This window comes from Rhagoletis zephyria, unplaced genomic scaffold (assembly GCF_001687245.7).
Source record: "Rhagoletis zephyria isolate East Lansing unplaced genomic scaffold, Rhagoletis_zephyria_1.1 Rzeph_scaffold_00361, whole genome shotgun sequence".
NCBI lineage: Eukaryota > Metazoa > Arthropoda > Insecta > Diptera > Tephritidae > Rhagoletis > Rhagoletis zephyria.
The window spans coordinates 86,601-109,924 of NW_016157445.1; the positions used below are offsets into that span (position 1 = coordinate 86,601).

Here is a 23,324-nt window from a genome sequence, read left to right on the forward strand (position 1 = left end):
TTTCATATAACGGTAAATTTCAGAAATGCCTCAAACTTCCATATTTCGAAATTTAAAGACGGTAATTTACTCCAAATTGATACACCCCGGCTTACCATGTAGCGGTTGCTTTCGGAAAGGTGAAAAAATATATATTTAATACTTGCGCCGGGTATTTAATGTTCGGCTCTGCCCGAACTTAGACTTTCTTACTTGTTAATATTTCGAATACCGAAAAAATTAACTGAACTTTCAAGAAAAACGCAAATTCCTATAAAACGACGGACGAGAAATGGAAAAGAAATTTTCTTCTACCAAAATTTCTTAAATCAGTTTGCAGCTCTCAAGAAAAAAATGCTCGTATATTTATTTCCTCATAGAAATTTACAGCAAAAGCAAAGCGCTTTTTTCAGGCAACAGAAATTATAATAAATATTTCTTATAATTTCCTTGAGAGCTGGATTCTTAGCTTTAAGATACAGTTTGTATTTGAGGTTATTAGCTTTAGGGGGGGTTTGAACCCCAAAACCCACCCCTTGTGTGCGCTAATGCAACCTACCACAAAAATATTTTCGGCTGTAAGCCTTCATAAACATCTTTATTTTGACAGTCATATGGCAATATGTATTTGCTTTATCTTATAAATTTACTTAAACTGCAATTTTCAAACAGGTGGCAACTCTGTAATTATTTTTTGTCCTATATTTTAAGTTAGACCATTGGCAATGCAACGATGAAAACCGCAATTGATTCCATGTGATGCGCATTCAAACATACATACAGACAGACAAAAATTCTAAAAATTGTTGACCTGGCTTCTGTTGCTCTAGTAAAGTCCCCTCATATTAATTTTTCTTTAATATCTATAATGGAGGTGCTCAACAAATTTAAGTTACTGAGCCAAACGACAATTTATCCTTGGCTTTCGAATGCACACCTAATTCAATTTTTTTCTTTTCAATTTACTGAACAATCAGGTTAGGGAGGTTATCCAATAGATAGCTCATTTCTCACCATCAAAGTACAATCAGTCACTTTCTTAAAGTATTCATGCGATGATCAAATTTAGAAAATTTAATTTAAGCAAAAATCACTTAACAAATAACGCATAAACGGTTATCTAGTCACAGTCTGCTCTGCGTAACTACTCTCTTTCTTTAAATTTTAACAAAAAACCCCTTCACTCACTTCAATCTGCCACATGATAAATGATTATTCAACGACAAGCCAATAATTCAAATTTTCCATGTAATCCAACTAAAAGTAGATCAAAATGAAAAATGAGTCCAAGTGAGGCATGCGCGCCTCACTCAAGTTCATTGCGAACCAGACCGCCGCCGTCGTTGACGTCAGCTTTACTGCCAGCAGCAGCACACGCAATCAGCTGTGCGCGGAGAAAAGTGTCACACCCTACGCTTGTAAATTAACATAAAATTTATGTGGAATATTACTTCTTTGGTAAGTCACTATGCTAGCGCTTCGCTTAGCATTTACCCCCTTTGGCTTGTTTGCCACCATTCTTCCGCTGCTGGTTACCAGTGTCGCAAACTTGCTCATTTCAACGAGCCTGCAAACTCAGGCTGAGCCTCTTTAATATTATTGTTTTTATTGCGCTGAGCCGGCTGATGCGTTTTGTGAGTTTTCCAACAGATTTATGGCACTTGAAGTTTTTTGGCTAAACTTTGACTGCGTTTTAACTCATTCACTGATTCTAGGGCTCTACGTTATATCGTTTCGCGTTTGTTCGTTCGTTCAGTCGCTACTTAGTTGCAGATTAATCAACAAATTGCATTAGCTGGTCTAATTTATGCCACCATGTACTGGAGGAAACTTAAATTTTCCTCCTACTGTTGCAATCTAGCTAAGCCAAAGTGAAACAAAATTTTATAATGGTTAATAAATTTAGGCAATTTGGAGTAAGTTTCTTGCCTGATTTATGTACTCCGTTGGTGATTTCTTAGCTTTTGAGGATTATTGTCGTCAGGGAATTTGATAAAAATTCATTTTGCAGATTTTCTTGCGTATTTTTTTAGGTGGAATTATTGGACAAATTAGTGCAACCTAAACTATAGGCTTCTTGGCACATAGCTTTCACTTACTCTTCTCTTCAACTGTGCTGAAGGCGTCTAATAGCTCCTTAAGCACACCCGCATACAATAAATTTTTTTTCAATCCACTTTATAGCAAAAAAAAAAAAAGGCAGCGTACTTTCGTGCACCTCAAGCCTACTTAACAGATACCTACGTACATGCCCAGTGGGACAAGTAGTAATGCATTACATGCGTTATAAATAATGTAATTTCTTACTAGTAAACCCCTTGCGCCAAACGCCAAAATTTAATTAAAGTTTTTTAATAGGTAGTAATTTAAAAATATTCCAAATAGTAGTCAGAGTTATAAGTCCGTCCTGCCGTGTCTGAGTGAAAGAGGTCTCGCATGGTGTCGGTTTTTCATTTCATCCGATTTTTAATCACCCTGTACCACTAAAAAAATCTACAGGCCAAGCTTTTTACTTTGACATCTCATTTTTGAAATTGGTAAGAACGGTGCAGATCTGATGACCTTCAAAGAAATACAATCACGTTTTATATCAGTGTATACATATAGTAAGGTATGTACATATATGAGGTTTAGAATAGGCAGCAACCCTAATCAAAAATATTTCCAAGCTAAATCTAGCTTAAAACTTCTTCGTTTGACATTTATTTTTAAATATTCCTATAACTTGGATACAAGTTAACTAAATTCGACTTTTAAAACCGTTGCCAATCTCTTTCAAAAGTATTTTAAAATCAAAATTTTCTTAAATCTTTTTGTCTAGCATTATGATAGATACTTCAATTAACCGATGAATTAAGTTAACGCTTAGAGATAAACCATTTTCAAACCCATTTTGATTGATACCCATCTTTTAGTAATTCATTCAACATATATGTAAGCAATTAATTTGAATCTTTTCACATATCCATGCAATTTCTGCATAATTTAATTACTTTCGATTTTTTAAACAGGTGGCAACCCCCTTGCATGTAGTGAAAAAATAAAACCTTTTCAAAACCGATTTCGATTAATACCGATATTGCACTAATTGATTTAACGTTTTTAGTAATTGGCATTTAATTTTTTAAAAGATGGCAACACTTTTCGAAAAAAGTAAAACCTTGTTGCACATTTACAGTCTATGCTCTGTAATTTGTTAAATAATTTGAATGAAATTTTTTAGCAGTTGGCAACTCTTTTCAAAAAACTAAATCATTAGTACAGTCCAACTAATTTAATTTGACTTTTCTTTTTTTTCAAAATCGAACGAACCGTACAGATCTGATGACCTCGAAGAAACCATTTGCGTATTACATATATAGATTTAGATAGATGACTCTTTATAGCCAAAAAGTCCCAAAAATTTCATATTAAATCACATACATTTCTCGAATCAAGGTAATGCATTGTTGAATGCCCCACTTTTCTTAGGACATGTCGTGGAAAAAAAATGCATTTTCGAATGTGTTTTACTGATTAATTTTTCGATTACCATACATTACATTTTCCCACTGGGTAGTTATACTACATGCGTATGTATACGCTTAAGCGTGGCACGAAAATGTTTGTGCCACTTGCGCATGAAATCGACTGGCGACCGCTTGACCCAAAGACAAAATACTATGTCAAGCACAAATTTCAAGTAGCTGAAAATAGTGATTCTTGTGTATACATAAATTTTGAGCAAACTTATGGATGCGCGTGTAGAATAGGAATAGGGGCGACTAAAAAATATTAATTTGGTTGTAAATAGACTTGCAATCGCATAAAAAATCAATAAGATAAGGTTGGTCTACTGTAATTGGTTCTCGCGTTTTTCAATATTTTTTTTTGGATTAATTGTACTCAAAATTTTGTATGTAATTTTTCAAAAAGGTTTTAGAGATATTATGAATTTTTCGGAATCTTTTGGTATTTTTTCGACAACTTTCGGGATATTTTCTGGATGCTTAAGGATTTTTCCGATTTTCTGGGACTTTGCGGCAGTTTTAAAGACCAACGGTAAAATTAAATATAAGATTTCTTTTGGTCAAGTAAATGTTTTTAGTTCGTTTTTTTTAACCGACTTCAAAAAACCAACTTTAAAAACAGAGGAGGTTATCAATTCGTCAGAATATTTATTAATTTTTTTTTTATGTATGTTACCGCATAACTTTGGACCACGTCAACTGATTTCGATAATTCTTTTGGTATCGGAAAGGTAGTGTCTCAGTGGTGGTCCCATACTAATCTGGATTAGATTTGATTATTAGATTAATTAATTTTTTATATGAGAATTGAAGTCGGTTTTGTTTTTTGCTTAAAAATTACTTGTTTGTATTTAAATAACCAACTTTGCAATGTAACACACTTCACACCAAAATAAATATTACTTACCTAACGAACGTAAAATGTATATTAAAAATTTTGTATAGTTTTCTTTGGCAATTGTTCCCCTGAGTTTCAATGATTTACTAGCACATAAGAACTTGTTAAATGCACGCGTATTCTCCAACCACCAGCCAATATATCATGCCATCCCGAATGCTAGTACTTCCAATAAATCTCCGCTTAGTAGAAAGGGAATTTGGACTGTGCCACACATACATATGTATGCATGGAATATGCAGGTCAGTTGTACACCCATACACCCAAACGTATATACATGCAATTGTTTGTCTACTCTAATACGCATTTAATGACCTAAGGAGTGTATGCAAAATGCCATTGCAAATATGCAGTCACATAAATACATACTTATACTCGTATATACATATATATTTACATGTACGAATGTTGATATGTGTAGCCGTGTGCGGCGGTATCAGTGCATATTACAAAGCTTTACATTGGTGCTAAAATCACTTAATCATGACTGAATGTGCGGTAGATGTGTGTGGTGAAAATGAGCGCACCTGGGTGGGGGGTGTGTGTGTGTGTGTGTGTGTTTTGTGGACCGGCGTATTTGCTTTATAGTAAGTACAAGCATTCAAATATTTATGTAGCTTTATAAAATATGTTTGCACACGCGAGCTTTAGGATATGACTTAAATAAATCAAATGGACACGAGCGTGCAGCCTTCTGTGCGCTTACAAACATACATACACTCACGGTAAAACGAATTGGCACAGAGAATTTTTCACAAAGTATGCAGCAATTTTTATTTTATTTTCTTCCGCTAACTCGGAAAATTTCAATAAGTGTTCATGCAAACTTTTTTTAAGGTGTTTCGCATTTTTTCGTACAAGGTTTTTCATATTTTTTTTTTTTTTTTTGTGAAGAAAATGTCTAAAAAAAATTCTGATTAAAAATTCGTCCAACCATACCAATTACACCGAGAAATTAACATTTTTTTTTGAGAATTTTTAGATAAATTTTAGGAATGCAGTTATATAGCACATTAATTTTATGAAGGTAAATCGCGTTGATTTTTAATAAATATTTTAGCTGTCGGTATTGTGCGTTTTCTTCCATATAAAGTATGCTCGAAAATTTCTTTTATTTATAATGTTTTTTTTTTGTGGCTGATATGGAAGAACATGCACAACAACGTCAGGTAAACGAAAAAAAAAAAAATAAAAATCAACGCGATTTTCTAGTGTCTTGAAACTTGCACTTCTGAATAAAAAATTTTAAATTTTTGGTAAAGTTTCTTGAATTTGTATAATTTTTGTACAAAGTTTAAAATATACAATTATATGGTGCTGGTAATATAATGTGCGGTGCTGGTGCCGGTTAATATTAAGTGCTCGAGCAAGGCGTGCAAAGATTTCCCGTTCACCATACACAAAAACTTTGATTGTTTTTCTTAAAAATTCTATAGCTCCGAAGCATTTTATGGTATAATCATGGTCAATGAAGCAAATTTATTTTTATTTGGCAGAAAGTTCGCACACCCTCGACAAAAAAAAAAGATTATAAAAAATCCACGGTAATTTTTAGCGACTTGAAACTTGCACTTTATTACATTAAAATCTTTCTAAGAAATCTAGTTGAAAAATTCGAAATTTTGATGAACATTTTTTTGAAGTTTAATTAATTTTTGTGAACTTTGGGCATGCTTTGAAACTTTTATTTATGCGGTTTTTGATACAGATCGATAAATAGATAAATACAAATTTTTGACTATAAATAAATAAACATAGGTTACCAGCAGCATCATTGTGAATTTTACTGCTATTATTTTACTCGTATCTATATATAGCTATGTATAATTTAATATATTTGTCGGTATGTATGTAAATACCTACACAAGTGTCGCTATAGCCGCAGACTCAAACTTGCCAAAGCAACTCAGCCCAGCAGCGCATCTAAGGTCTTTGCGACAATTAATCGTACGTCGGCGCGCGAACATTTGTGGTTCGAGAAGGAGCTGGCTGTGTATGCATGTCCTCTTAAAAATTTTAGTTTCACTATTTACTTGCCTGTTTGGTGGCCTATTTATTTGTGCTTTCAGTTTTTGCTTTTGCTTCTGCTTTAGGTTTTGGTTTCGGTTTTGGTTTCAGCTTCGTTTTCTGCGGCTGTTTCAATAGACTGCTATTGTCTCCAAATATCTTTGCTTCCACAATAGTAATGTCTGTCTGTCTGCCTAGGATTTTCTGCTCATATTTAGTGTAATAAATTGCCAAATTACTTTCTGCCCCCCCCCCCCCCCCNCCCCCCCCTGGTCAAATAATAGTGGCCCAGGGTCGCAAATACTCGTATGTGCCACATAAATATTTGTAAAAGGCGCACTTGTTTGCACAAACCTATTTACAATTTAGCTTAGTTCATCCTAACTAAATATGTATACAAACATATGTACAAGTATGTACGTAAGACGGAGCGCTTGTGTGAGTTTATTTGTTTACCAAATAGACAATATGCTTTTGTTCATTTGTTTGCCATTTCACTTGTGGTATGCTATTATAGTTTTTGTCGGAAGTAAGCTCCCTTTCTCACTCTTTGTCTGTCGTCAACTCATGTCGGCGCTTGTTAAGTTTTTTTTGGTCTCTTTTGTTGGAGCTGCAAACAATAAAGGCGAAATATCTTCTAACCGCGAAAACCACTAGCAGCGTAATAGGCTTCTAGTTGGCAACGCGAAATATTATTTACCATCTGACACCGGAGCGTGTAAAAATGCAAGCGCTACCCAATGTGCCCAATATTTTCAACTACAAAGTGAAAAGATATAATCTTTCTTAAGGGGTATTGGGAAGGCTTGAATTTTGAAGCAGATACAGTGACTTTTGATGCTGAATTAGATACATACATATGTTCTGAAACAGGCTTTCAAAGAAAAGTATGTTTGTGTGGTTACTCCCTCCCAAAACTCTTAGGATGCGTTCACACAGAAAGCCGAACTGTGCCGAGCGAATAAAGGCGAAGCGAGGCGAACCTGTAGGTGTTCACGCTGAACGAGGCAGAGCGCAGCTTTTCTCATAGACTCAGCGGCAAAGATAACACAAAACTTACCGTAAATTAAAAGCGGCAATATAATTGATCAATTTTATTCAAAAGATTAGTTGAAAAATTCGTTTTTATTTAAATATTTTGATATCTTGCTTGCCGCAGCGTCATGAAGTTAAGAAATTAAATAGAAAATTCAAAATCAAAAACTGCTTTGCTTTCAGTTCCAAAACGCTTCTGAAAAAGCTTGCTGTATGAACACTTTCATATAGCAACTGCAATTTTAAAGCTTCACTCCCCTCGGAACGCTTTCACTTGGCTCGGTTTGGCTTTCTGTGTGAACGCACCCTTATTCGCTCAAAGCGCCCAATGTATTGTATATGAAAAAAAAAAAACTTTTATTAGAAATAGTATAGAATACTTGCAAATCAATCTTTTTCAATCGGAATACTCTGTTTCTCTTCAGGAGATTCCCAATAATAACACCCAATTGTTTATTTAAAATTTTTTCATAGTAACTATATTTTATAGGTCCACCGAAAACCACAAAAAAAAACGGAAATATTGTCAGAAAATGCAAGAATTCTATACCATTTCTACGAGAAGTGGTTTTTCCCCCATATAAAATACATGAACAACTTTGAGCGCTCTAAATATTTTTTGATTTCAAAATAAAAAATAGAGGGCGGGAGCATTAAAATTCCGACTTTACTTTGTTTTACCACCCTAATGTACATATGTACATTTAAAGCTATTTTTATTTCAGATCCTTATATGGTCTGCTCTAATACTTTCGAAAATAAAACAAGCCGCTGCATATGCACTAACAACACCAATATACCTTACGCTTCTCCATTTTTTTTAGGCAATGTTTGTTCTTTCACTTTTCGTATCGCGTTCTTTATCGTGGGTGTATGGTGAGCAAAAAATGCAGTTGGCCACTGAAATTTATGTTTTAGTGGTTGCCAGACATAACTCATCGCTACCGCATTATTTTCACATTATTTCGGCGCATCCAAGCGAAATGAATAGAAGACGGGAGAAAAAACAAACTGGGAGTTTTTATGGCAACGAACATGTGTGTGGTTTAAAGCTACATATGTACATACATACATATGTATGTATATATGCCTAGAGAAAAGGTACATTTGCGCTACCCTATGGCAGAGGATGAGTCTCAGTGGGTTTTAAATGAATTAGTAATTTAATAAAACGGCAAAATAGCTTAGTAAATCGTTTTCTAATTCAAAAATTGTATGTATGTATGTAGTTTGTTTGCATGTGCAATTTTCTATTCTTTCTTTCCTTTATGTACCTTTTGAACATTTCGCTTGCATTGTAAATTAAAATCGTGTCGAATACTTACACAATTCACCATAGGTGGCAGAAGCGAGGCGGAAATCGCAACACCAATCAGCGGTCCAGCTGAGCCTTGCAGCAAAGCCACAGCCACACCTGTGCCAGATGTCAGTGCCCACATAATGCCCATCCACAATGAGCGTGCATTACCTCTGTAAGCAGAAGCAAAAAAAGAAAAAGGTTTTGTAATAAAATTACAGCCAATTTTACATAAAAAATAATCTGACATTAAAATCGTTGCGAAAAGTAAACCCAAAATGAAAAATTAAAATCTAAGTAAGAATTAAAATTAAAAGTGAGCAGTCATAGATCATTCCAGCTCGCTTCCAAGTCACAACGCAGCTGCTGGTCTGCCTGAAACGTGTTGACACATTTTATTTATTTGCGGTTAAGTGGAGGCAAAGGAAAAGGGAAACACAAGGCAAAAAAAAAGTGACAGCTTTCTTTTTGCAGTAAATGCGCTTAGAAAATGCTGTGAAGCCAGCAAAGAAATTACTCAGGTGTAAAAAATGTCGCGAATCTTTTCTACATTAAAGAGGGTTGGGTGTCTAGGCCGCGTTTTTCCAGTTGACTTGTGCGTTGATTGGTTGCTGTGGTTTTTGTTGCTGTGTAATGCTGCTTCACGCTGCAAAGTGATAAACGCCAACACATACACATTTCTGATATGACATTTTTGAGGGAATTTCTTTTCCTTTTATTTTTTGCATTGGTTTTGCTAACTCATGGATGCGCACACATTTATTTTGGATTTTACATAAGCCACGGTGTGTTATTTGCCTTTCAACTATGTATGCATATACATATAACAATGACAGGTACCAGCTCTATACATACATATTTATATGTAAAAATATACTCAGTTGGTGGTAAAGTTGGCTGGAAAGCAGCCACATACCCAGGACACAAGCGCTCCTAAATCGCGTTGACAGCTCTTCAATGGGTGTCACAATGAAAAATATTTGTGGGTTTTATGGGCCAACCTTATAAGGCGGAAGTAGTAATTTGCCTGTTTTTACAAGCTTTTATTTAATTTGCACGGTGCTCTTGAACCGAAAATAAATGAAATATTCTTGAACCTCTTGAATATTTTAAGTGTCTAGATCATAAAAAGTCTGCAATTAAAATCCTACAGGCAGATCTTTTCGAGAAGTCCAATTATAAGTATTTTTTTCATTTAGTAAATTAGAATTATGGTTAGATTATCATTTAAAATTTATTGGTAGCAATCAAGTTATTTTATTAGGACCCATACAGGACCATTTGACCGAAGTTCGCTCAGACAAGGCATGCCTCGGTCGTTAGCCAGTTAGAGCACTCCCACCTTGGGCCATCGAAACCACCATCAGAAACTCGGTGAATACTTCGCTCAGTAATGACTGGGAGACATTCAATCCCAGGAGGTCTATTTAGCTTTTTTAAACACTCTTTCTGCTTCGGAGGATCTGCATTTAACGGTAATGCGTGGAAGAAGATCTTCAAAATGTCGACATTCTGCCTAAAATTTCTAACTTAGATTTATAAAAATACTACGTACAAGATGAGCTAGAGAGTTGAAATGTAAAACTTCTTCGTGTTATATTCTTGCCAAAAGGCCAAAAAAATACAAACAAAAATGTGGTTAGAAAATATAAAAACGTGAATCCTATCCCCTTTGGAAAATTGTATATGTGCGAATATTTAAGGGCACGGCTTAATTCGAGTTTTAATAAAGCTGTGTTCTCATGAAAAATTTTATAATTGCGCAAGTGAATTTTCAGGTGAGTGTCGGATGATAGTTAAGCTTTGAATGCTCTGTCAGAATGCCTGGTGGGCCAATAAGGGAGCTAGATACATCTCTATCTTTGCAAGAGGTCCGCAATTTTAATTTTTTGAAATTCTTAACCCTCTGCCTCCGTCCTCTCATGCTTACATAGTGACTGGTAGTTTTGTATTATGTTGATGTGGCTTTACTGTTATTCACACTCAGTAGTTATCAAGGCTAGACATCGGGAATTTATAGCCTAAAAATGTAAGGTACATTTGATATTTGTTCAAATTAAAATCTACAAAGTTTTTTATCATCACAAAAGTACATAAATATTGTTGGCGTAATCAACAAGCAGGTCTCACCCCTTTCTCATCGAAAACAAGCAAATCGAAGGTCCCCGCCCCCATCGGTGATACTTGAATACCATACCAACATTATCTGGAGATTCAGGTTTTTAACACACTTCCGTGACGTCTATCTTATCTATATATTTTCACCGCTTTCTTTCCTATTATTTTGGTGTCCAGGGTAATTTCAACTATTCTTAAATATGCGACGCTCAGAAGTTTTCTCCTTTTGTAAAAGCAGTGTTCTTTCTTTTAATCCCAGCTTATTTTAGGCTGTCAAGCTTAAATTTCTTCATACATGGTACCATTGTGGTTAATGATAGACATTTTTGGCCAGGATTACCATTAGCGGAATTGAAAAGGGTTAATAAAAATAAAGAATAATCTCCAAAATCACGTGGGCGAAATTTTTTTTTTCATATTTTTTTTTGAGACAGAAATGTTCCTGGGTAACTAGATAAAAAATAATAATAATAAAATAAAAAATGTCGCTCACGTTTTTTTTGGCGGTTATAGCTCTATATAATAATGTTGGCAACGGACAAAAAATCACAACATTGTGAAGTCAAACAATAACTACTTTAATGAATATATCAAAAAAAAAAACATATCCATAACGATAGCGATGTGGAGCAAGATATCAGTGAAATTACTGCTTCCGCTCTTTCCAAGGGAACGTTACCGGTCGTGATCTAAGCGTCGCATAAAAATAGTGTTCGTAGAAAAGTTATGGAGAATTAAATTTTCTACAACTTCGGCATTTGAATACGGTACACATTTTCTACAGGAATTGTTGAAAAATGGGAAAAACCATGACAATGTAAAAATTTTGGCGCACTTTTGCTGATTATTTACAATAAATAATAATTTTTTTAAAGCTTGTATATAAAAAATGTGGGAAATTAAGTCCTCTATAAAATTTTATTGACAATCCCAAAAAAAAAAACAAAAAACCTAAAATCCAAGTTGGCGGAATGTCCCCTATGAAATTTAGGCGTAAGACTGTGGATCCATGATCTACGTGTCAAATAGAAGTGAAGTGCAGCAAAAGTTCGCTACTACAAATTTTTTTTCTTCGTACCAATTTGATCTAAATTTAAATACTGGGCTAAAATTTAACTTCTGAAATCTTAGAAAATTTTAATTTTGCATGGAAAAAACCTTAATAACTTTAAAAGTTGCGGAGGTTTAAAAATATTGTTGCCATTTATGACATTTGACTATTAAAATTTCCACTGACTTATAGGCAATTTTGTTCACTTTGTGTAAAATTGCATGAAAATGCTGACTTTAAGACCTTTGTGGCACGTCTTTCCGTAGTACTATTTTAAAAAATTTTCACAGGTACGGTACCGTTTTTATGACCAAAGGAACATTTCTCCCGCTTTGTAGCTAAACAAAAAATTTTCTTCATACAGTTAAGGTGCATAAAAATATATTGATTCTTTCCATATGCCCACACTTTATTTATTTATTTTTTATTCTGATTCTTTTTATCCATTTATACTTTGTTTATTTTCCCTGTTTTTGTGGATTCTGTATGACATTTCCGTTTGGTGCTTGCAATGGCGTTCACTTGCGCATCGTACATCTACTAATTTTTCTTGGTTCATTGACTTTTCCCTATACTCCAGCCCATTATCTTGTCAATTTGTCAGCAACCACGCTCCAGGTAGTCACAGCACTCAAGCTTCGGCCATGTTAAAGCAATAGAAACTTCAACAGCATCATATTTTGTTCATATTTTTCAATGAACTCTCATTGACCATAACTGAAATTGGACTTCCTTTCATTCGCTTTGAGTCAGAAGGTTTTTCGTTTACATTGCCTCTTTACCGTTAAAAGTAACAGCAGATGTCTTTTCCGGTCGGATTGGAGCGGTTATTTGATTACTGATTTGATTTTCTATGATTTGGGAATGGAGAAATATGAAGAACAGTGCAATGATACTCGTAAATTCGTGAATTTTTGTTTGAATTTCGACTGCTTTAGGTTTTCTGCTTTAGAGTGTAATTATATTTAAGGCAGATTTTGTCTCACATGCACATACAAATATTGTGTTATTTAATCATGGCTGATATACATAAAATAATTAATGAGCACTTTAGTAATTTTGTGCTGCTCTCCTCCCGCCCCAAATTGTCTCGCTATTATTTGTTGATTACCTATTAATTAAAATTAAAATAATTTCAGCCAATGTAGCCTTAATGAAGCGCCAAGTGTCTGCCAGAGATTGTGTCCTGGTGTCAGGCATTATGAATCGCCTCACTGTACCACCAAAAGTGCTGACAATGTCGTTGCGGTTAATGCTTTTTGTTTTTGCGCTTTTATGCTTTTGTCTTTGTCAATTTCGCCTTTCACTTTCGCCTTAGCTACATATGGTTTCGTCACATTCCCTGTTACGCATTAACCAGAATGAACAATCAACATCTCAGAACAAAGCGGGAAGCCAAAACATTAAAGCACGCCTACAGTGTACTAACTATTAATAATGCTTGAGAGTGACGTAGTTTGTGGTTGTTGTTGCTGTTGTTATGGTTGAAATTTTGGGGGCTTCGTTAATTAACTAGTTTTGTGATTTTGGTATTTTGCCAGCTGACTGTCAAAAATTGACAATCATAAGAGCTAATACTCACTTTGTTAGCACTTAATTAGCATACTTTTAAAGCGGAAAGGACGGTGAGGCAGGAAAAAGCGAAATAGGCGGACATAAATGCAGGCATGAAAATAGTCTGGGATTTAGTGGAGAAAGTTAATGAAATGGATGGTGGAGTTTGATCTGATTTTTATACTCGTAATTGTCTTGCAAGCTGTCGCCAGTAGGCAAAAGAAATCCAAAGAAAGAAGTGTTAAGCAGCTAGTTGGAGGGAGTTGACGCTTCTAGGGATGACGTTGTTATATGTATTTAAAAGGATCTCAAAATTACCGAATTGAAAGAAACCATTGGTATCCTTTCACAATATAAGCCATGATTTGGTTGTCACATGATGTAGAACTTATTTCCATTAATTTGCGGAATGGCGGTAATAAAGCACTAAAATTTCCGGAATCTTTCGAGAAAAACGAAAACTTCCGGCGAGGAGAGATTTGAGAATATAAAAGTGAGTGCGTAGTGAAACTTACGTTACATATCTAGTTTGTCACCTAAACAATATACATAGGTATGTCCATATGCTTTCGCTTAAGGTAACATATATTTTTTGTCGTTTTTCTATCTTGATCCCTACCTCTACCCTTTTCGTTCAAATTAGATTTATGTTCCTCATCTTTGTTTTTATATTTTATATTTTTGCTTTTATCATTTTCTTCATCTGTCGTAGGAAAATGTTACATATGCACATGATGTGTGATGTCAGGTAATGCGATGCAATGTGACGTGATGTGATATAATGTTATGTCATGCCAAATGATGCCATATCATGTGATGTTCTGTCATAAGATGTACTATCATGTGTACCGATAGCAAAATCGATAGTAACATCGATAAAAATATCAATAGCGAAACCGGTAAAATATCGATAGAAAATTCGATAACAATATCGATACCAATATCGATAAAAATATCTATAACAAATTGGATAAAAAATATCGATAACAAAATCGGTCAAAATATCGATTATTGTATCGATAAGTTCAGAAAATATCGACAGGAAATTTGAAAACAATATCGATAGCAAAATCGATAACAATGCCGATAAAAAAATTCGATAACAAAATCATTAAAAATATCGATAAAAAATCGATAGAAGTATCGATAATGAAATTTATAACGAAATCGGTTTGTGCGGGAAATGCAAGTTACAGAAATTTCTAGTATTAATAATAATGGATTGGCGCTTACACATACATACATATGTATGTTAGTGTTTGGCCGAGATTCTCCTCCGATTTGTGGCGTGCGCCTTGATGTTGTCACACAAAGTGGAGTCTAGTGGTCTGCATAGTTGTTTCAAGAAGTTTGTGAGCCTTTACAAACTCAAACTTATCTACATACATATTTATAATGGAGTACTTTCTGATATGCCATGGTCAGTCAAATAATAATAGTACTGAATTAATTTCTTCTAGATAACTATATGCCCACAATTTATTACTTTAAAGTGGGCGTCAACTACTTCTGCCCCCATCTAAAAACAAAAAACTACAGCTAAGCTCTTAAGCGTCGCATTTTATATTTTAATCAGCGCGATTAAAATGCCAGGCGAGCGTTGTTTGCCATTAATTTGCGCTAATTACCCTTAAACCTATTGAAATACATTTATTTACGTACATACGTACAACGGGACTTAAGAAAACGATACAAAGTACAAACTCACTTAGTAATTGTAATGCAAAGCACGCTCAATGCAAACAAATAAACGCAAATCACAAAGAAATTCGCACAAGCATACAAATCCACCAACAACACCACTTAAAAGTATTTAAAACATTATGCTGTAATTCAAGTAAGAAAGATGGATTTTTAAATGTTTTCTATAGCCTTAAGCTATGACTTTGACTGGCGTTAAAATTTACTGCTGGCGAGTAAAAGATAAGCGACTGCTCACAACAATAATGGCGGTGCCAGGGGTAAGGAGCAGGCATCGTGGTTCATTTCTATTCCGAATTGCTTTGAACTTTTATTGCTTGTTTGTGTTTTCAAAAGTGCTAATTTCCTTTACTTTTTCGACAACAAGCCAGATTCGTTTAAATAGCGGTAAATAGAGAGAATAATAGATAACTGGTAAATAATTCAACTAAATCCTTAAAGCGCATTTTAATTATTACATACATAAGCCATTCTATTTGTTTTTATTTGAATATAAAATCGGGAAAAGGCTAAAGAATGAGTTGCAATGATTAAATTTATGCTGCTAAAAATGGAGCTTGGAGACTTAAAATTTATATATTGCAATAATTTTCTTATCGATTCTGATGAACCATGTGGGTGCACCTATGGTATTTTGTGAAAGAAAAATCACACCAAGAAACATTTATGAGAGTAAGTCCATATTTCCACATCTTAAAATCTGCAGCCCTGATCTAGGGTAGGCATAGTGGTTTGAAATCAAGAGATTTGCATCTGCACTTTTCACTTTTTATGCACCATACTGCTTTTGCTTTTTATTAAGCGCTATTTACTGGCTAATATTTTTGCCATTGTATAGCGGATTAATACTTCTTATTAGATTCCAGTATCTACGTTGTGCAACGTATGTTTGCATTCGTTTGGAGATTGTTCCGGATCGATTTCGAAACCAAGAATACCATTAGAAAGGTATTCTTCTGTAGATGAGTAAAGTTTTATGGAATTTAGTGCTTTCCCGCGTACTCTGCATATCAATGTCGCTTTCGTATCGTATCGCATATCGTATCATTATAATGTGCACCGTGCCGTATACGCAACATAAATTAATGGTACTCGCATGCGTGTGTAACAAATGCATTAATAGTACATATTTAGATTGTGAAGTTTTAAGTGGCATTTCAATTGGCTTGCGTATATTTATCCCTCGCCTATTTTGGCACTCTTTTGCCGTTTTCGTTCCAACTTTCATAGCTTCTAATCATTCTCGCTTTTTGTATGACCTTTATTTTCTCATGGACAATTGTATGCTGCTGCCAGTAGACTTTGTTCATTTGACAGGTTGCGGTTCTAAATTTCAGATACTTCAGGACCAAGCTCATTTGTTTGACAACCAAAGGGATTTTTATAAAAAACCCTGGCAATAGAGAAATTGTTGACCCGTTAAACTCAAACGCTAAATATTTAAATAAATGATATAAAATTTGGGGACTCCCATTTAAATTTTTCGTCATATATTCGGCATTTCAAGCCGGATCTTAAAGTTGCATATACTGATGTTTTGTCTCGAGGACGCAAGTTTTTTTTGGTTCAAATACTCCGTTCTAAAACCAACTCACCAGGTCCCAATTTTTATTACCTTATCGAATCACCCTAGTTTGTATCAGTAAAATAAAGGTCGCCAAATATCATTAAACTTTTGCTAAGGAAGTATTTTGATTATTTAAATAGAACTATGCAATACATTTTTTTTTTATTGCCGAATTTTTTTGTCATCGAAAAATAAAAAAAAATAAAAAAATAATTTTCGAAATATCCTTGCAAAAACACTTTAATGTACACAAACATACAAATATTATAAGAATATGTAATATATCTCTTGCATATGTTCATATGTCGCTTCTGCTTTCGTCTAATAACACCGTGCAATAAATTTGCTATTGATCTACGCTAACAAACTCCTAAAAGGATTTCGCAAAGATAGCTTGCTTCTAAAAGATCTTTGCCTTGAAGCCTTAGCTCCTGCAGCGCATTTAAATACAATTAAATTCGGTCAAAAACTCACTTTAAAACTATAAGTTCTCCTTACTAGAGGAGTATTTGATATTTTTTTTGCCATTTTTCTCCACGAATAAAAAAAAAATGTATTTATATTCATTGCCTAATGTAACATAAACATCCACTAAATCCTTTTCATCAGGCTCTTCTTTTTACTTACTCTTCTGTATCTTCATTTCGTTCTTCTTCTTCATACGTCTTGTATCTACATAAGTAAAACATGTTATGAGTACCTTATGCTAATAGGAAAAATGTCACAGCTTAGGTACTATTTTATAACTAATTCCCTTTTGGCGACCAACCTACCTGGTGCTTTAAATTGTTTTGAATAATACGTATGCAAAGGAATTGGAGCAGATAAGTACACTGAAAAAGCTCAACTATGAGCGGATATACATATGTATGTACATAGTTTTACAACCGTTTCCCGATTAAATTCCATGACCCTAAAAATTGTTGCATTCTTGTTTTGCTACCCTGGTTTGGTACTAGCGACTTATTTGGGTCGCTTCCCATTTGATTTCATAACCTTGAAAGTGGTCGCACAGTGTAATACTCAATAATATCCACCTACGCATGACCATAAATATTGACCAAAAAAAAAAAAGTGGAAACTTTGCTACTCTTAAAGCTTTATGTTCGGTTTTCTTTCCACTTTGGAGGCAAGTTGAACCTGTTCTCACTTTCTTCTACAATTATTTTGCTTCTAAAGTCGTCTCGCCGCTAGCACAAAGAGTCACATGAAAGAAAGATGGCGCAGTTCATTAGTATTGAGTGCGTAAATCTTTCATACAATTAGAGTTGTAGCGAGCAGCTAGTAGACAAAATTGATTTAGACTAAGGGCGCCGCGACTATGTTTACCAAGTATGAATTCACTTAGTTGTGCAGTCTATCTATATACGCATGTACATGTAATATTTAGCACCAAATAAACTAAGTTCAAGGTCCAAGCAAATGCGAAAATGAGAGTAAAATGTTGTATCAGTAAATTAAGTGTGTCATTGTTCAAAATAATGACAGTCACTGGCAATTTTGTAAAAGCTCATTAAATTTATTTGTTCATACTTTGAATGTTGCTTAATGGTTTTTACTTGTTGGTGTACTTATGTGGCTGAGCTTGTGGTGGCTGCCTCATTTCTCACTTGTCACTTCATAAATTGTATTATTGTTTCCTGTGTGTTTGCGTAATGTAATTAGACTTAATTAGATAATTGAAAGCTTCACAAGTATCCAGAGTAAATAAGTGGTGCGTACTTTGTGGTTATACATTTAATTTTATGCTGTGTGATTTAGGCTCTGAGGAAATAAGTGTCGTATTTACGGTAGTATTTTAATTCTTTTTAGAATACGTCGCTACAATATCAACTTTATTGAAATTGGTATTAAAATATTATTTCCTTTTTGGTTGTTGTTGTTTCCGACAGGGTGGGTGTGTGTTTCGTTTTTTTGGAACGAATTTCGTTCTCGAAAAATGACACTGAAGATGGCACAACGCCGAAACCGGTTTGTCTCCAAATTTGACAAGGGATGATGGAAATTCGTTTCAAAATACATCATCAAACCTACATATATATTACGGTTTTATAATTTTAGTTGCTTTTTAGTGTTTTAAAGCATACCCTCGCTTCTATGGAAACATCGATTGAATTTAGGTGAGCGCGGACGATAAATTTTCTCTGGAATAGTTGTAATTGTGTCTTGTTAAACAGCAACGTGAACAACATTGCCAATATGAGCAACCACATAAGCACACTAACTCGTGCATTTGGTGGCGGTTAATAAATAGGGACGCGACATTTTAACCAGTTTTGGCCTCTTTTTTTTTGTCTATTTGATGTTTATTATTTTTTCTTTAAAAGTGTAGCTCACTAACTAACAAAAATCATGTAAGTCGAAATTTGAAAATTGGTACAAGATTTATGTGACTAGTCACCACAAATTTTCATAAAAATTTCAAAATTTTTATTCAAAATTAGAAACAAATTTATAGGTACGCATAATAAAGTGCAAGTTTGAAATAACTAGGACTTACGATTGATTTTTTGCAATTTTTTTTCTGACAGGATTGTGCAGTTTCCCTTGTGTTACCATATTTTCGTACATAATGTTTAAAAAGTGTGAAGTTTTGATGAAACTTTGTCGGATTTTCATAATATTTAAGCAAAGTGTGAATTTCGGACTTACATGATTTTGTTGGTAAGTGAGCTATACTTTGATAAAAATATTAAACACTAATGGCCTTATTCATAAAAAATAAAGTAGCTTTAAAAAAGGTTTATAAACTGAAAAATGTATGAAAACGTCATTTTATAAAGCTCTTTAAACCTACTTTATTTTTTATGAATAAGGCCATAGATAAATAAAAGTAAAATAGCCAAAATTTGTTAAAATGTCGCGGCGCTATTTATTTTGCCGCCACTGTATAAGCACTCGTAATTTATTGGCGCACATTATGAGCCAATGTTACCACCATACAGAATTTAGGCGAATACTACAACAATTTACTTGAAACAATAAAAACTTTAGATTATTTGAATGTGTGGCTGCGTTGTTGTATGAATTTTGGGCGCAGTACCAAACATTTATATGTACCAGTTATATGTACATCGTACCTTTCCTGCATAGCTATCTACATAAATGTAAACAAAACATAGTACAAACCGGTATTTGTGTGTTGGCGTAGTGACCAACCGAACAACAACCTGGAACAACGACGTAACAATAGCTGAAAACATGATCCTAACCGCAGATTTAGGAGCCACACTCACACATACTCTTTTTCGTACTCAACGTCCCACACATGCGAAGGCAAATGATTACATAAACAACAACGGTTTGTTGGCCTAAAAACTATTTGGCCGAATTTGGCGCAAATTTTAGGCAAATTTGGTTGTACTATATTCAATGGTCAACGCCTGAGGATTACGCGACGTGCGGCCAGCACTGTGATTGTAAATGTGGTTGCGTTTAGTGTTTTGGTCGGATAAATTTAGTGCATGTTCTGCAGGGCCGCATGCTATGCTTGCCATTAGCAGTGAGTTTGGTCGAGAAAATACATAGATACAAAGGCTCGCGAGTTAAAATTATAACATGTACATATGTATGTATGTATGTATGTATGTATATGCAATTGTATTACATAAACTAAAGTTAAAGTTCTTCTTTCCTACTGTAAATTAATTTTCATTCTATATCAGACACATTTGCTTTCTTCCCTCATACAGAATTTTCAATCTATTTTGGCAGTAAAAAACACTTCATTTCCATTAATTACAATCTGTTGCTATCCGCTAGGCCACGCCAATAAAAAATAGATTTTATTATTTATGATAATATGAAAATATTTCTGCTCTTACCTTAACCGTTAACTACATAACAAAAGCTAAACTTTTGTTTTAACAAAAATAATGTTTCACAATAAAAATACTTCAAATTAATAAAAGTATATAAAAAATTTGCCAACTTTCACAATGGCTAGGAATTAGGGAATGTTTTTAGTAAGGAATTTTTCTTCGCTTTTCGATGTTGATTTCTTATATCGTTTACAGCAATTAATAAAAATATTAGTACTGCTCGAAGTTTCTGTCAGATTTCCGGACAGATATAATTTGATAGGTAGGAAAAATTAAAAAACAATCGAAAAATAGTTACATACATCAATGCTGATGTTGGTCTCACAGACCATTTGCGTGAGCAAATAACTGCTCTTTTAATTGCACACCTTTGCTCGCTACCGTAATTAACTCCTGGCACACCCAGTGAAAGCTATTCGTAATATGAAATTTATTAGCGTGTATACGAAATATTAATTTTAATCTAAAAATTGTGTCGTGGTCTGAGAGACCAACAACTTAAGGATTAGTTAATAGTCTAATTAACACCTACCTGCCACTCATTTCCGCTGTCGGCCAGTCACCTGATCCCCAAGGCATGTCAGTTGTACCCAACAATAAGCCAAATATGAAACCAAAAAGCACCGAAGTAATCATACCAACAGCTAGAGTGATGAAACCAGTGCGCTGAAAAAGAATAAAAATATGTAAATTTTATATTGAACTTTGCGTAAAACACGTAGCAGAGGTAATAACTGCCGAAAAATGGCAATTGGTGGCATTACTCATAAAATTGCAGGAACTTAGTAGCAAATGCCGATGTTTTATGAAGAAGCCAATGGTTTACTTGAATACTTTGAAAATAAGGAATTATGTATCTACATATCACACACCATCTTCAAGAGAGGCACAACCCAAAAATCAGATCAACATTTTCACCAGTTTTGACTACTCCAAAAACAAATGCTTTAAATATGTATAGTGTATGTCTGCGTCTTTAAGTTCAAATTGAAAGCAGCCATTTATATTTTAATATTTTTTACATAAAATATTTTTTGATCCTCTTCAATAATTTGCATTGCAATTCGCTCAAGTCTGAAAATGTAAGTCAAGCAATTTGACAAAATTGCATGTTTGCTCGCCGCCATGTTTTTGCTTTTTTATGCTGACAAAGGCGCCGCCGCTGTTGATGCTCTCAACCAGAAAAGAACCATGTTTTGACAATTTAGTGACTTTATTTTGACATTTTTGTGCGAGTGTTGTAAAGAGTGTTATAAGCGCGTCAAGCGCACAAGAATGCGACTACTCACACACATATGTAAGTATGTGCGTACAAGCATAAGTACATATGGCTGCATATTAGGGATGTACCTATTCCATGAGAATAAATGTACCAAATCAAAGTTGACAGGCTATCAATCGAAACTTATTTCCAAGAAGAGGGAAGGGGAGTCAATAACTTTTTTAACAACAGTCTTTAATGCATTAATTTTTAGCTAAGCTTTAAAAATAAAAATGTTTTCAAAGTGCTTGATTAATATTTGCTTGGTCATAAAACTGATGGATGTCCAAACATGTATACAATATTCTCAACGTAAATTTTTTGTAATTTTAAATCAAAGTAATGATAACAGTTCTTCCAACCCAAATAGTAAAAAGTAGCAACAGTCAAAAAATACTGCCCTATACATTGGATCTGTTTGTCGAAACGAGAAATCTAAACCATGAAGGACACCTCTAGTGTTTAGGTTTGGCGCTCTACTAGCGCATGCAGGAATGCTTCTGTATATTAGGGCGACAAGCAACAATGAGAAAGGAATTCCAGACATACTTTGCCCGCGCGCGCTGTAATGTCCACACAAGCACAATAATGGCAACGCCAATAGCGACAGTTAGAATAGATGGCAAGCGAAAAAAAAAAATTGTTAAATAGAAATTCAGTCAAAAAATAAATGTACGTAAACTACTACAATAAACTGTCAGCGAAAACTTAAGCAAACACATGTGGAGTGGTGATTGGGGAGGGAAGAGGGCGGGTCGGCGGGTTAGAGAAGAGTAACCACTAAGTCACCAATTTTGAGTGTACATATGTATGTATGTATTTGCATATGTGCATGTGTATTGGCATCTTTGCATGCACTTTAAGTGCTTTTGTTATTGTCGCTTTTTTGCAAATTGTTCACTGCTGCTGAGTGCCTGGCAGTGAAAGCCGCCCAAAGCAGCCATACCAACGACAGTGAAAAAATAAGCAGAGAACTGAAAATTGAGCATGTGTGTGGCATGTTAACCCAAATTTTGATGCCAACAACTGCATTTGAAAGATGACAATGCTGCCATGCGCGCGATTTTCGCATGAAATGCAAAACTCATAAAAAAAAAACAACAAATAAAAGGGCGCAACGTAAATCGGGTTAAATAAATAACACCGTAGGAACGCTAAATTGACATAAAAACGCCGAGGCACGTATACTTAATTTTGGGCCGTAGATCACGCACTTGTTTTCTAGGGTTTTCCAGATCAGGTAATTTTCCCTGGATATTTTCATAAATTATAAATGAAAAACAATTTAAACTTTAACAGAGAAAAAATTAAAAAAATATAGTGGAACATGGCGTATGAGTAACATTCTTTGTTGATCATATTTCATACAAAACAAGTAAGAAAGTCTAAGTTCGGGCGGAGCCGAACATTAAATACCCGGCGCAAGTATTAAATATATGTTTTTTCACCCTTCCGAAACCTTCCGCTAGATGGTAAGCCGAGGTGTATCAATTTTGAGTAAATTAGCGTCCTTCAATTTCGAAATA

General features: G+C 34.4%; 2 protein-coding genes across 2 annotated transcripts in view; one reads left to right on the forward strand and one right to left on the reverse strand.

Annotated features, from left to right (window-relative positions):
* LOC108359232 (uncharacterized) overlaps positions 1–23,324 on the forward strand; it is a gene marked incomplete at its 3' end in the record, with an annotated part of 264,353 nt that overhangs the window by 71,189 nt on the left and 169,840 nt on the right. The window lies entirely within an intron of this gene.
* The window catches only part of LOC108359231 (uncharacterized), a 96,381-nt gene that overhangs the window by 27,755 nt on the left and 45,302 nt on the right, over positions 1–23,324 (reverse strand). Inside the window, exons 7-8 of the mRNA XM_017610985.1 lie at positions 21,070–21,203; positions 8,754–8,898 (exon numbers count right to left, since the gene is read on the reverse strand). Coding sequence (XP_017466474.1) covers positions 8,754–8,898; positions 21,070–21,203 — 279 coding nt within the window. The remainder of the gene's footprint in view (positions 1–8,753; positions 8,899–21,069; positions 21,204–23,324) is intronic.